Source organism: Halichondria panicea, chromosome 2 (assembly GCF_963675165.1).
Source record: "Halichondria panicea chromosome 2, odHalPani1.1, whole genome shotgun sequence".
NCBI lineage: Eukaryota > Metazoa > Porifera > Demospongiae > Suberitida > Halichondriidae > Halichondria > Halichondria panicea.
Genome location: NC_087378.1, coordinates 6,177,371 through 6,191,265, shown reverse-complemented (window position 1 = coordinate 6,191,265; position 13,895 = coordinate 6,177,371). Strand labels below are relative to the sequence as shown.

General features: G+C 42.4%; 2 protein-coding genes across 2 annotated transcripts; one reads left to right on the top strand and one right to left on the bottom strand.

The window, feature by feature from the left end:
• The first annotated feature begins 44 nt into the window (after positions 1–44).
• LOC135331036 (mucin-5AC-like) lies at positions 45–3,919 on the top strand. Its single transcript, XM_064526064.1, has 6 exons — positions 45–200; positions 1,186–2,204; positions 2,308–2,467; positions 2,822–3,039; positions 3,371–3,421; positions 3,727–3,919. The coding sequence occupies exons 1-6, from the start codon at positions 134–136 to the stop codon at positions 3,769–3,771; spliced, it is 1,560 nt and encodes a 519-aa protein (XP_064382134.1). The 5' UTR covers positions 45–133; the 3' UTR covers positions 3,772–3,919.
• On the bottom strand, positions 3,650–13,881 carry LOC135331035 (MMS19 nucleotide excision repair protein homolog). Its single transcript, XM_064526063.1, has 29 exons — positions 13,617–13,881; positions 13,521–13,569; positions 13,350–13,459; positions 13,095–13,180; positions 12,969–13,043; positions 12,853–12,922; positions 12,532–12,657; positions 12,419–12,480; positions 12,125–12,211; positions 11,478–11,630; positions 11,122–11,151; positions 10,952–11,063; positions 10,436–10,590; positions 10,259–10,343; positions 10,063–10,208; positions 9,786–9,847; positions 9,624–9,718; positions 9,067–9,424; positions 8,613–8,778; positions 8,242–8,368; positions 7,663–7,772; positions 7,554–7,610; positions 7,379–7,498; positions 7,239–7,311; positions 6,987–7,069; positions 6,467–6,634; positions 6,135–6,194; positions 5,977–6,077; positions 3,650–3,851 (listed from the first exon to the last, which is right to left on the bottom strand). The coding sequence occupies exons 1-29, from the start codon at positions 13,753–13,755 to the stop codon at positions 3,833–3,835; spliced, it is 3,084 nt and encodes a 1,027-aa protein (XP_064382133.1). The 5' UTR covers positions 13,756–13,881; the 3' UTR covers positions 3,650–3,832.
• Positions 13,882–13,895: the final 14 nt, after the last annotated feature.

The window sequence follows — 13,895 nt, the reverse complement described above, 5'->3', positions numbered from 1 at the left end:
ACCGACGACCTTTAACCATTAATTTTATGCTGCTGAGTAAGCATTTTTCGAAAGCTCACCCTGGAGTACCCACGGTACGTACGGCCCTAGTATGTGCTCTTGCTACTAGCCAACTAAATTAAAGGAGATAAGCATGCAGTCTACGCAGTGGTATCCACTGCAAGAGGTCAGCTCAAACTTTCAAGATGGGAGCACGGCAGGTAATATCTAAAGATGTACATGTATAAAAACAATGTACCCACACAATTTTAATACTGTATGAGCCTCGACCTTACCTAGCGCTAGTCTGGGGGCCAGACCTTTTCTCGGAGGGGGGGGGGGGGGGGGAGAAGGAAGAAAATGTCTAGCAGCATTTCCTTTTCCGTGTGCTCTTGAAATGTCAATTATAGTTACCATACTTAAGGCAGCACTTTTGATTAATTACGAAGCCAGAAGTCGTTTCTTTTGGAGGTTGAAGAATTATGTTGAAGTCCTGGTGTCGCATATTTAGAGGGTCGCATCTAATTGGAGGTTACTCTACTATCCTCGATTATAGGCCGCTTAAATTACATTGTTTTCTTGCGGCCTGGAATCGAGGCTGTGGTTTGACCTCTATTTAGGACGTGACATAAAAAATAATTGTCAACGCAGCAGTCCCTACTTTTAGAGGTTAGAAAATCGAAAAAGATCAAGGGTGTCGCATATTTGGAGGGTCGCTTTAAATCGAATAAGTACAGTATAATATAGAGATGTCTCGTTATATATAGCAAATTCCAGAGGCAATACTCGCATAAATCACATGACATCTTATGTACTTTACATTGGCTCGATCTTGCCACATTCCGCTAGAGCACACGGAAATGCTGCAAGACTCCCCAAACCTAATCCCATGATTTCACCCCGAGATATTAGGTCTGGCCCCCGAGACTAAACCTAGCGCCTCATTCAGAGTGACTGCCATGTGTAATGATAGCTTCGATCATTTATTAGAGCCAAGAAAAAGTTGACTGTTTAATTAAGTTAGCGCTAAGATTAGAGTGGCTCCTTTATTAGATATTTTATGGTACTGTACCCTTGCCTCTTAGCATAATTATTACTGTGTACGTGCCCAACGAAAATTTTTGTGGGTTACCGTAGTCAATTGTTAATTTTGTTTCCACAAGATTCCCATGTGCCCCCATACTGTGTTGCCTTGATATTATACAGATGTGAGAAACCACTCGTGTCTACAGCCATGCGACACACCTGAACATCCATGCACACCCACCCACGACCAAAGTTCTCAGACAGTGGATCTCACCATCACTTCATATTTGACTGACTCCCCACCCAAACACTTCCCACCAATACAACTAGACTCGTCCAACGACAAGCACTCACAGTTATCGCAACAGCACAGCAGTTCTCATCACACAGCGATAGAGTCTTATTATAGTAGCCCTGCTCTACTCAGGCACACTGGCATTCAAACTCCCTCCCCGCACTCAAGCACCCATAGCTTCCCTATTGCATCCTCCGGTCATACAAAGCATTACCCCCCAATGGTTGTCCTCAACGATCTCTCACCCAAGCCTCAGCCATCTCCGAATGATTCGCCTGTCTCTTCAACCTCTTCCTTTGTGTGCAAGGGTGTTGATAACAGGCTACTAGCACAGCAAGTATCTCTGCTGAAATTAGACAAGCTATGGCATCAGTTTCTGACTAGTTCGCTTCAAAAACAGAATGTCTCTTACCCGACCTGCACGTGTGGAGCCATGTATGCCGAACAGCCATCAACATTGAATAAGCCAAACACACGTTCAATACATACAGCAACTGAAACCTTTCCACAAACTAGTGACTTGCATCATCAATTCCAGTCTCTGTCACTAACTACCCCTCAACTGGTGAACAGATCAGTACAGACCTCTCAAAATGATATCCGCCCTACCTCAAAACCAGTAGCCTTTACAATACCAGCCTCTCAGTCAATACATGAGTATCACCAACATCAAGAAACTCCCAGACAAGCTGTCAGCTTCTCAATACCTCCACCTCCCTTCATTAACAGGTCCTCTCATGTGCTAGCTACACACCCTACTGAACATTATGTCCCAAGACTTAATACTATCAGTTCGTCAACGACTGCACTTACTCACCCAACTACACCGTTTGTGGCCACTCCTCCAAACCAAGCTCTCTTCACTGCTAATCACGACCAACCCGATACAACCTCTTCACAATCAGTGAGTGGGCCTTAATACAATGATGTGTTCATATTAACTTGACCTCCTGAAAAGTCAGCATTGTTGATGGTATAATATAATTGCTTTCAATTTAATCCCTCAGTTGGATGCTCCAGTGGACACAATGTCTTTGTCCGAAGCATTTTCTCTTCAACGACCCGGCTTTATCCTCCGCAGTCAGAGGCGGGAGAGGAGAGTAAGGGAGATGAGTGAGATCAGGAGGGAGCGAAGAAGGCAATCACTGTCAAGACCTGTTAAAGCTGGTGAGGTGTTACTCATTTGCATGATGCTGCTTTGCTAGCATTTCACTCTTGATATTGTCGACAGAGTAGATTGTTGGTTGAGTACAAGGCAAATTTACCTTGTCAATGTACAATTCATGTCCCGGTACATGTAAGGACAGCATTGTGATTTGCATAATACACTGTTAAGTTACGAAATACAATCTATAAGGAAAAGTAGTTAACAACCAATCTGTATACACAATAGTGACATGTACGTACATGTACAGAGGGAGGCACTTTGGCTCTAGAGTTACCATGTACATGTATAGAGTATCCATTAAACAGAGGTTGTCTAATTAAGAGGCTCCATTACACACTATTTCTTTTCCACAGTGCACTCGCAGTCAGTGTGCCCTACCAGTGACAAAGCATCTCCATCCTACTACATCCTATCGGGACATGGATTAAGACCGAGGATGGGCCATCGTCAAATGTTCCGACACACCAAGAGAGCATGGAAGGCCCTCCCTGAAATCAGGAGGCGGGCTGAAGAGGAGCGAAAGAGGGCACAGGCGGAAATTAACAGACTCAGGGTCAAACTCTATCAGAAGGTGGGTATCAAGAGCACTTGTTATCTGTTTTAATATCCTACTTCCAAAAATTAGGGAGATCACACTTATATATATGTAGTAAGCTAAAGCTGTTGAGTTCTTTCCTTGATTTGATTAAAACGTGCCTGCATGTAATTATTATGTGCACTGATATACATGTATACACATTCCATTTGGAGACCCAGAAAATTTATGTTAATTATTTATGTTAATTATTTATGTGTATGCTAGCCTCCTTCACAAGGCCTCCATCTTCAGTGCGGCCTGGAATCGAGGCCATGTGTATGCATTATTCATAGTAAACATTATCCGCACATGCACACGCAACTAGGAAGTCTTGGCAAGGATGAGAAACGGACTCGGGCTTAAACTCTATCAGAAGGTGGGTATCAAGAGCACTTTTCATCTGCTTTAATATCCTAGTTCCAAAAGTTAGGGAGGTCACCCTATGCCAAACCATTAAAAACATCGTTTTGGGGCAGCCAAAACAGACCAGTATTGAGTGACCATACTCTCAAGTTCTTCCCTTACAGAGCTGTTTTTAAAACATGCCTGCATGTTATTATGTGTGCTGATGTACATGTACGTTTGTGTCTATAATAAGAAAAACCCTGAAAAAATAATATTGTATTTCACATTCATGATTACATACTATAATTTGTACACACAACATAATTATAATTATAGGAAGACTTGGCGAGGATGAGAAAAAGAAGTGCAAGAGAGAACTGATTATAACGAACATAATTATATAGTGTTTTTCTTGTATGGTGGGTGACTTTTTCTTCTCTCTCTATGTTCCAAGCAAAAACCTGAGTGTGTGCATCATACAATACTTCGTGTAATGTACATGTATGTAATGATTCAATTTGAAACTACATTTACACCTTAATTAATTAATGGACAAACGTATGTACAGCGAGTGTGTGGACTACACAATATTTTGTGTAATGTACATGTATGTAAAAGCCGACTGATAAAATTAGGCCAGGTCCCAAATAATAAATAATTGCATGTGTACAGCTAGCCTCGGTCCCAGGCCGATTTTTTTTTAATAGAACGAAGTTGAAAAATTATGGGGGGTGATCAGTGCCAAAACCCCACCTTTTTTTATTTAGTACTAAAGTGATTTACATGGTGAAGTTGTGCATGCAAATGATACTCTCTCATTTGCATGGTGAAGGTATTGCAAATGATTCTCTCATTTGCATGGTGAAGTTGTACATGCAAATGATACTCTCTCATTTGCATGGTGAAGGTATTGCAAATGATTCTCTCATTTGCATGGTGAAGTTGTACATGCAAATGATACTCTCTCATTTGCATGGTGAAGGTATTGCAAATGATTCTCTCATTTGCATGGTGAAGTTGTCATGCAAATGATACTCTCTCATTTGCATGGTGAAGGTATTGCAAATGATACTCTCTTATTTGCATGGTGAAGTTGTACATGCAAACGATACTCTCTACTTGCATGGTGTACATGTGATCTTTTATTTGCATGGTGAAGATGTACATGCAAATGATACGGTTTCAAATGCAACATAGCTGGGCGTGGCCCAATACCTGAACAGCCACGCCCAGCTAGTGTAATAAGTGTGTGGGTGCCCGGACGCGCATGCGCGTGTTAGCAGCCACGTGTACTTGGTCTTCCATTTGAGCCTGTATGTACAGCTGATGCTTGATAACCTGTTCTGTGGTTGTCCTCATCCTGGGCCAGTTGTAGCTCTGATATAGTTCCCCTTACACACCTCAGTGAAACAGTAACACCTTCTCCGAAAAGCTCGAAACCAACTAATTCTCTGTGAACAAGCTAAGTTGTACCTGGTAAGCTTCTAGTTGATCAGCTCCAATAGCTCTACCATCAGAATAGAGATCGAGGTTACTCATAACTCTCCTTAATGTAGACAAACACCACCCTGATGAAGATAAGCTTACATCCATTATTGCACATGTGTAGGTGAACTCTTAATAGAATAACATTTAAGACTAGTTGGGCGTGGCCCAGGACCTGTGTGTGTTCAGGTGTAGGGCCACGCCCAGCTATGTTATCCAGCATTGAAACCAGAAACCTCTTTTGCATGTACAACTTCACCATGCAAATAAGAGAGTATTATTTGCATGTACAACTTCACCATGCAAATAAGAGAGTATTATTTGCATGTACAACTTCACCATGCAAATAAGAGAGTATCATTTGCATGTACAACTTCACCATGCAAATGAGAGAGAGTGTGTCATTTGCATGCACAACTTCACCATGTAAATCATTTTAGTACTAAATAAAAAAAGGTGATGTTTTGGCACTGATCACCCCCCATACAAAATACGGCCTGGTATTGATTGTATCTGGGCGTGGCAGGAACCGGAAACCAAAGCAGAGATTCTTCACACTCTGTTTCCTGTCATATTTCCCCGTATAAGTTGAATACCGTAATTTAGCTCCGTGTATGCTCTGAAGTAACTAAAATCTAGCCATAGACTATCTATCTAGCTAGCTAGCTACTGCAAGTTTAAGTTGTTCAGATTAACGTATACATTGTCTGCTTCACAAGAAGGCCCCACTCTCATTGCAGAACAGGCCCAGCTCTTGTCAGAAGGAAGAAACGTCTTTGCCATGGTTTTCAACATGGTATGGCAAATCTCTTGCTTTCACTCACTGCCCTTTGTGATGGACTACAAACTAGTAGGTAGGACAACACTGCCGGCCCTTGTCGACAGGTATGTTGTTCTTGCAAATCTCTCTGCTTCTTGTTTTTTGGTTCCTAACCAGGCCCAGTTGTCGGCCTAGCTAGAAACAACTCGGCCTGGAATCGAGGCTAGTGTACAGCTAGAACAACAGCTCAACAAAGGTTTCCCAAATGTGTATGTTTAAAAAAGAGCTTCACTGCACAGTCAGGATCGAGGCTCAAAGGATAATTACTATACTACACTCACCACTTTGATCTGGCACTGACTGCATCCTGTCTAACAAGTCTCTTGCGATCATCCAAACAAGATGCTAAGCCCCTCAACACTGCCCCCTGGTAGGGGTACACCTGCAAGGGAATGTCACATGACACACGTATTCACAGCGTGTGCGTGTGCATACTCACAGCATGGGTAGGGAGGGCAGTCAATGCTCCAATGCATTTCAGAGCAGCTTGGCGAATGTTCTACAGTTTAGCAACGTACATATAATTATACTTAATACCAAGAGAGCACATTAAAGTACGATAAACAGAAATTAGTGGACTGTACATACTGTACTGTACGCCAATAAAACGTTGCCACACACTGTCCCAAATAAAATGTCCTTGACCTCTCAACACTTCAAGTGTTCAGATGTGATCAGGTGTTTCAAAAGGAGGTTGTGTCTATATACAATTACACCCTTTTAGCTAGATACTGAGTAACTTAGACAAGCTAGCGTAAGCCCATGCATCACCATGGATGCTTTGTCCTGTGCGAGAGCCAGTAGGCGTGGCACAAGAGTGGGGGTGTGCTCAGCCACAGACAGAGGGGTGTCTTGTATCAAAGAGAGCAGGCCTTGCAGCGTGGACACCTTCAAACCAACCTCGCTCGAAGACAGGGATTTGAGCAGCAATGGGAGGAGCTGGGTGGTGTGTGTGTGTGTGTGTGTGCATGCATGAACCCATATTAATGTCCAAATCATTAAGGAATGTTTCTCAATTAAAGATACAGAAGTCTAATTCAGAGATGGTATTGAACCGTATACGGTACAGCGGGTAATTTTGGTGCAAATTTTTGTGCGAACGACCCGTTGAAATATTTCGTATTTTTAATTTTCGTACAGCTCAGGATAGTGACGTTAAATCTATTGCGGTGTAATAATTTCGTAGTTTTAATTTTCGTATGATGCTCTTCAATATGAAATAACCTGCTATACGATACTATAATTATAAAACATACAATAAGCTAGCTAGTGCATAGAGCTAACATTATACCTTGGGAAGCTCGTTGAGAAGAACCTGTTTGGGTACTCCTTGCATGAAATGGGATAGAGACTGGAGCAGGTACTCCTGCTTGTCTGGAAGGAAGAAGAATAATTCTCAAAAGAAGGTGTCTGTCTACATGGACAGTGACGTACGTAGTGACCTGCTTAACTGGGGTGTAGTATAAAGTATATATACTTACACCATTATTCTGTATAGGGACCACAATTACAGTGCCACGTACTACATTGTATAGTATCGCACCTGGTTCTGCAGCTTTAAACTGCTCCACAATCTGCGGCACCACTTGCATAAACAACTGCTGCTTATAAAATAGCTGCAAAACAATGGACCGTTAAATACAAATACACACCATATCAACAGACGCCAGTGTGAAGACTTACTCTAACGTTAGCGTGACAATTTGTGTTAAGAAGGCTTTGAGTGTCTTCAAACAACAATTTGAAACCATGTGCTGATTCTCTCCTCACATCATCACTGCCATGTCCACACCAATTCAGCAGCTGCAAGAAAAAAACGAATATATCGAAAGAGACCAAACAAGTTTCTCCAGCTTACGTTTAATGCCATCACCTTCCCATTCGTACTAGACTTTGTCACCATGGCTTTAGTTAGCTGAAACCAGAAGCCTTTCCAATAATAAAAGTGACTTCATACTAGTACTTACCCATATCCACAGATGTAGTGCTGCAAGTTGTGGCACCTCATTGCTAGGATCAGTAATTAACTTTCGGAGGAGTGGCAACTGATTATCGAGAGCAGCTGTGAGAGACGGACCTGTGAGAGAGACACCCACCTTTAGGAGTATTCATGGTCACAACTCATGTTTTGGAAATTGAAAATGAATGTCAAATGGACTTACAAAGTGTAAGCAAATAAAGCCTGTAATGTTATGCTGGCAAGAACAGCAAGAGGGAATAACAGAAACAAGTGTCTTGACATGCAGCCATAAACTATGTATACTATTTGATGATGACCAATAATTATTATCTTATGGATGAGCATGCAAGATCAAAAATGGCTGCTTTTCAAAGCATATATGTACAGTGGAGCGTCCTAATATGATTTATATAACAGTAATATTTGTACCAGGTTTTCTACTGTTTATGGGCACCATCAAGAGTTATAATGCACTCTTGGCACCATTAATAATTGTTTAGCCTCCCAAAAAATACAGCCTAGCTTGAAAAAAGTGTTCCCAGAGTCTAAACTTTAGTTCAAAGGCTCACTGTACACACCAGCTAACCTTCTTCTATTTTATTAACGATGGCAGCGTAAGCTTGAGCTGATTGCTGGCTAGTGGCTGTGTGGGGACAGTAGCAAGAGAGATTCATCAGCACCGGGGCTAGTGTGCCCACACTATGCACTGCAACCTAGAGATTTCAAAGTGGTGTTTGTGTGCATGTACAACAAGAGTTCAGTGGACTTGGTATAAAGATAAAGGGTCAATTAGATATGACATCATACCCTAAGAGAAAAAAATTGGGCATGACACATTCGATTTGTGACTAAGAAACAAACACATTTGTAACAGAATACTGAAAACAACAGCCTAAAGACCAGACGATGAGAAAAGGAAATCTACCTGCAGCGTCGTCAAGCTAGCTAAACACACACCTGTTTTCTTGCAGCACTGACTAGCGCAGTTATCAAGCAGATCAGCTGTGTGTGTTCTGGGGGTTGCTTGTTATCTAATTTTGGCAGGACGATGTCCCCTGCACACGGCACTGGCTCACCAGACACTAGCAGTTTCAACAGAAATGTGTACAGCCACTCAACAGCCCTGCGGGGATACAGATGACTAACTTCAGGAATAGTACGTAACAAACTTAAACTACAAAGGGTTGCTGGCTTACAGCAGGGGACAAAACCCTCTTTCACAGTACGATCTCAGCCTTTAGTGAGTTACAATGAAGGACAAAAACCGAGTGACATGCATGATTACAATTAACAGAGGTGTCCAAAGAGTAAAGATTAATTTTAGGGGTCCCACTAGACGGCTTGTTGTACACTACGAGCAATTCTTAACAGATTTAAGTTATTAACTGAATAGCTGCACTAATGCACTCACTCGACTGAGGCAGAAAGGCAGTATCTCCACACCAACTCCCGAATCCTGACCAAAACACGACTGTACTCCTCACTGTGGGCCCTTGTCCGTATACACAGGCACACCACCCTCACTAACACCCCATCTGTGCCCTCCAGCAACCCCCTACAGATGTCACTGTTGCCAAGCTCTGTTACTAGGGAGAGTAGAGAGGCGGCTGTGTATTGAGCTACCTCCCAGTTGGGGGAGGGGTGGGCGAGAATGGCAGAGAGGTAGTTGGTTAGGGATGGGAGAATGAGCGTGAGTAGGTCAGGGTGGGTCGAGAGGGACGTGAGGGCTCGGAGGGTGCACGGCGTCGTCAAAGTGATCTGAGAAGGGTCTGTGTGCGTGTGTATTCAAATGAAAATCATAGTATGTAATGCATAGGACTTGCTGTATTTGGGCACTGCATATGGGAAGGCATTACACTTATTTAATTGTGCCATAAATTTCACATAATTATGATACACTAGTACTAATATAAAAATTGAGGGCTTTTTGTAGTGTTAAGAGCATGTATAAATGTATATCTTAAGTACCAGACACAGTCTGCAGCAGTGGTGACACTAGGTGGTCTCTGGTCAGGACTGGGTAGCACTTAGCCAGCACACTGAGACATGCACAGCTGCCTTTCCTGAGGGGGGGGGGGGGGGAGCACTAATTAATACAGGCTAGCTAATGGAGAATGAATGTAACACAACCTCACGGAGTCATTTTGCGAGCACAGGGCCAAGGTCCTGAGGTAGTCACAGCAGGAGGTCACCTGATACAGATTGATGAATTTTTGCCAAGTCAATACGTTTAAAATACACTGTACAGCCTTTGGTTTCTCCAATATTAATACTTTTGGCTTGTCATAAAACTTTGATAATCAATCAAACAATACTGATTATGATAAATCTACTTGACCTTTGACCTGCAGAAAGCATCTTTTCATTTGAATCGGAAGCTCCCAACTAGGAATGGGAGTAACTGTACCTGTGTGGGTTCCAGTAGGCCTTGTATTTCAATCAAGTCCCTCATTGTTGCTATAGATACGACAATACTAGGTGTTTGCACCTGCGCCGCTGACAAGAGTATGAACTTCAACAAGTGACCTTTGAACTCCAATAAAGGACACGGGCCTGCAAAAACGAAGATAGCAATCGACTAACGTTAGTGTGTGGGCGTGTACCTCCACCACTGTCCCCCGAACATGTGTCTTTGACCACACCAACAAACGAATGCATCGCTTCCATTACAGTCCGACGTAAGCCCTCCTGCAAACAAATCCTATAAATTAATGGCGACTTGCATTTTATATAATTATACATATAGTTATAATAATATAACAACTCAACATTGGATCTACCTGCGGTAATAAAGCATACTCTTCCAGCAGCAAAGGCATCACCATGGCGATGGTGTAAGTACAAGCAGCGGCAGAACCTCGAGCCACTGCACACAACACATGCACAGCAGGTTGTATCAACTTTGACCCCGGATCTCTCAAGTATCTCTGACAGTCTGCAAAAAGAACTTTGTAAAAATTGTGCACGGTAACCCTATACATGCATGCACATATACACACATGTAAGCTAGTCACCTTCTATAATTCAACCCACTAAGCCTCCATAAAACATGGGTTTTAAGCTGTGTTAATTAGCAGGCCACCTTTTTATAACAGCCACGTTGGCATGGCAAAGGAGACTGTTACATAAACAGATTTTACTCCAACAAGTCATCACAAGATTATTGTAATGCCATGAGAAAAGAAACAACTAGACAATGGTTTAGTTACCAACCGACTAGATGACAAAGTGAACCTATAGGCACAGATTTAGTTTTACATTTTGCTCACTATAATTTATTTGTACAGTGTACGTGCCTTGCAAGATTTGATCGATTAGTGACTTGAGTAAGTCTTCACTGTGGCCGCTAACATGTGGCGGTGTGGAGAAAGTAGACGATAAGGACGATAATGCTTTGGCAGCCACCAACTGTGGTTGGTTATCACAGTGAATAGTGAAGGGCATATGTATAAAGGTGTACACATACCTGAACTTCGGCACTAGAGGACATGAACATCTGAAATGACAAGATGATAACATTAGGTTGTTGATTGGACTGTCTTAGTAGCTATCTCTCTAGCAGAGTAACACTAAGACCAACAAGCTATTGATATGTATATGCGGGGGGGAGGGGAGAGAGAAACATACATGCACCTTCAAGTACTATATACATGTAATTAGCCTCCTACGCAGGCTCGAGGAAGTGGGCGTAGGGACAAGGCTATCTGTACATTAACAAATAGCCATACAAATCAGAACTAAAGGGAGTCTTCATTTTATATGCGACCACAAGCCTACTATCAGGAGAATTGGTAGGGGGGGGGGGGGGGGGGGGGCACTCACTTCTTTCCTGATAGCTGCCCAGAGAGAATCTAGAAATGGCCGCAGATTAGCAGGCCCAAACACGGGAGCTCCACTCTCCAAGGTGAGGAGAGAGTCCAACTTGGCAGAGAGGATGTCAGAGGAGAGCTTCTCAAGGAGAAGTGGAATGCAAAACTGTCCACATGAGAAGTAGAGGATTAGTAGAGATATACTAACTCACAAAACAGTCAAAGTTTTCTCTAGAGTTATGGTACACAACATTGTAGGATATCAGAGTGTATAAAGAAGTGGATGTCCCAGTCCAAACGAAGTGTAGTATTAATATTATGTCATAGTAAACATTGTTCTCACTCAACTTAGTACATAAACTGGTCACACATCCAAAAACTTTATATATATACCGTATAGCGCGAAATTTTCGAGGGGCTTAATTTTCGTGGATTTCGTGGGTTAGCAATCCTACACGAAAATTAAGTCCACGAAAATCGTTCTTTACCTGCTATAACGTGCAAGATCTAAAGGCGTGGCTTCCGGTAAGCAGTCATTCCGCGAACATTGTGCAACGAAATGGCTTTTAGAGGCCAATCCACGAAATATAAGTGCCTCGAAAATTTCGCGCTATACGGTATAACAATACTCAGAAGGACTAAGTCGGTATTTGAACGCACCTCTGCAAATTTGGGGGTAGCCGTGAGACATTTTCGGAGGGCAGTGATGATAGACTCTCTTGACACTGCATTAGGGTCATTTGGAGGCTGGGGAGGGAGGAAAAAAACTGATACAATTCGAGCATGACTATTATAATAGTATATATACTATTTAAAGATACAGCAGGCCCGTTTCTCGTATGCACGTACTACAGATTCTACTCATTGGCTGCTACCATTATACGTACGTACATTATGCTCAACCAACAATGTAAAAACATGCATGGGACATAAGTGAGCTGTAGGTATGCTTACAGGGGTGAAGTCGATGGGAAAGTAGCAGGAGGTCACCTCAAATAGGTCTTCAGCTAACGTCTCTACAAGTGAATGAAAGAAATGATATAAAATAGAGTGAAAACGATTCTTACCGAATTGAAGTTTCTGTACAATGATTGGTACAGAGGTGAACACAGTTAGCAGGTTTCTGGGGTCTCTTTCTCCGTCTATAGCTTGAATGTATCCCAAGACAAACTCACTGCCAATAGCCTGAACAGCTACAGGAAAAATACACAGTAATTATGGCGTATAGATATAAGTAATAGTTCCCGAGTTGTGATTTGTGAACACTAGCAGGATACTAATTGCTATAGCCTGAGGCACACATTTTAAATTATACATACAAACATTAAATTTTGAATGACTCATATCTTGACATGCTACAATGCCCAAAGATAGCTATACTTAAGTACCTGTGATGTGATTGACTAGGAAATGCTCCATAATTGAGTAGAGAAGAGAGCGGTCCGCATACGACAGGGACTGAAAACGAGTATAAAACAGAAGAGGTTAGCTGATATACATGTACCTGATTATGTACTTCCTTGAAGATGGTTCTGCACACCAGAACAACATTTTCATCACTGAGCTGATAGCGAGACACCTATAACAGAGTAGTGGCCTCATTATTTCTCAATGGTAGGTGCTGATTTACCATGGCGTGTATCCCAGTCAGTACATGTGGTAGCAAAATAGCTCTGTCCTTGAGTCGGTCACAGTGAAACGCAATCAAGTACTCCACTGCAAACAGGATAGATGGTATTATTGTGGGTATGTGTGAGGGGTGGTGTTGTCCGTAGCCAGTGTTGCATCTATCTTCCCAGGCTTTTATTACTCGGGACAGTATGTCATGGGGAGGGGGGTAGCTCTGGCAGTACATACTACATATATCACGTGAAACTCCACTGACCATCCTCCAGGGGCAGTTTGTGTGAGAGGAGGTTCAAATGAGTTAGAACTTCTGCCAGCATCTTTGTACCATAGCACCGATTGTCAACGTTAGTGCTTGTGAGGTAGGTTCTGTTAGTGCATGTAAATTGTCAATATAACTCTCTAGCTTGTATACATGTATTACACTCACCCAAGTGCCTCTACCAGCTTTAGGAGATCAGTAGTCCCCTTTTGTATACCTACAACGTGAGCATGATATAGAATCTGAGGATTAAGATGAGCTTACTCTGTGCTAAAGTCTTTGGAGCATCTGATGCAGAGTGACCATCAACATACTCCTGACAGAGACCTTGCAAATCCATTCTGTCTAGGTAGCTGGAAAGCACTCCAAGTAAAAAAAAGTGTGGTAGTGAACGCCCACTCATAAAAGCCACGTGGTTTTGAAGGCAACAAAGATGGAGCTGAGGAACCTTAGATACCAAAGGTCAAAAGCGAGCGGGAATATTTGGCGGTAAAGTGGCGAATCTTTTTTTCTTTTGTTGTGAGAGGATTTGAGAAGACTTCG

Coding starts and splice junctions, on each gene's coding strand:
- LOC135331035 (XM_064526063.1), bottom strand. CDS start 13,755: ATGAGTGGGCGTTCACTACCACACTTTTTTTTACTTGGAGTGCTTTCC. Junction 13,044..13,094: donor TGACTGGGATACACGCCATG/GTAAATCAGCAC, acceptor ACTCTGTTATAG/GTGTCTCGCTATCAGCTCAG. Junction 7,312..7,378: donor ATTGTCACGCTAACGTTAGA/GTAAGTCTTCAC, acceptor ATTGTTTTGCAG/CTATTTTATAAGCAGCAGTT.
- LOC135331036 (XM_064526064.1), top strand. CDS start 134: ATGCAGTCTACGCAGTGGTATCCACTGCAAGAGGTCAGCTCAAACTTT. Junction 201..1,185: donor TCAAGATGGGAGCACGGCAG/GTAATATCTAAA, acceptor GATATTATACAG/ATGTGAGAAACCACTCGTGT. Junction 2,205..2,307: donor ATACAACCTCTTCACAATCA/GTGAGTGGGCCT, acceptor TTAATCCCTCAG/TTGGATGCTCCAGTGGACAC.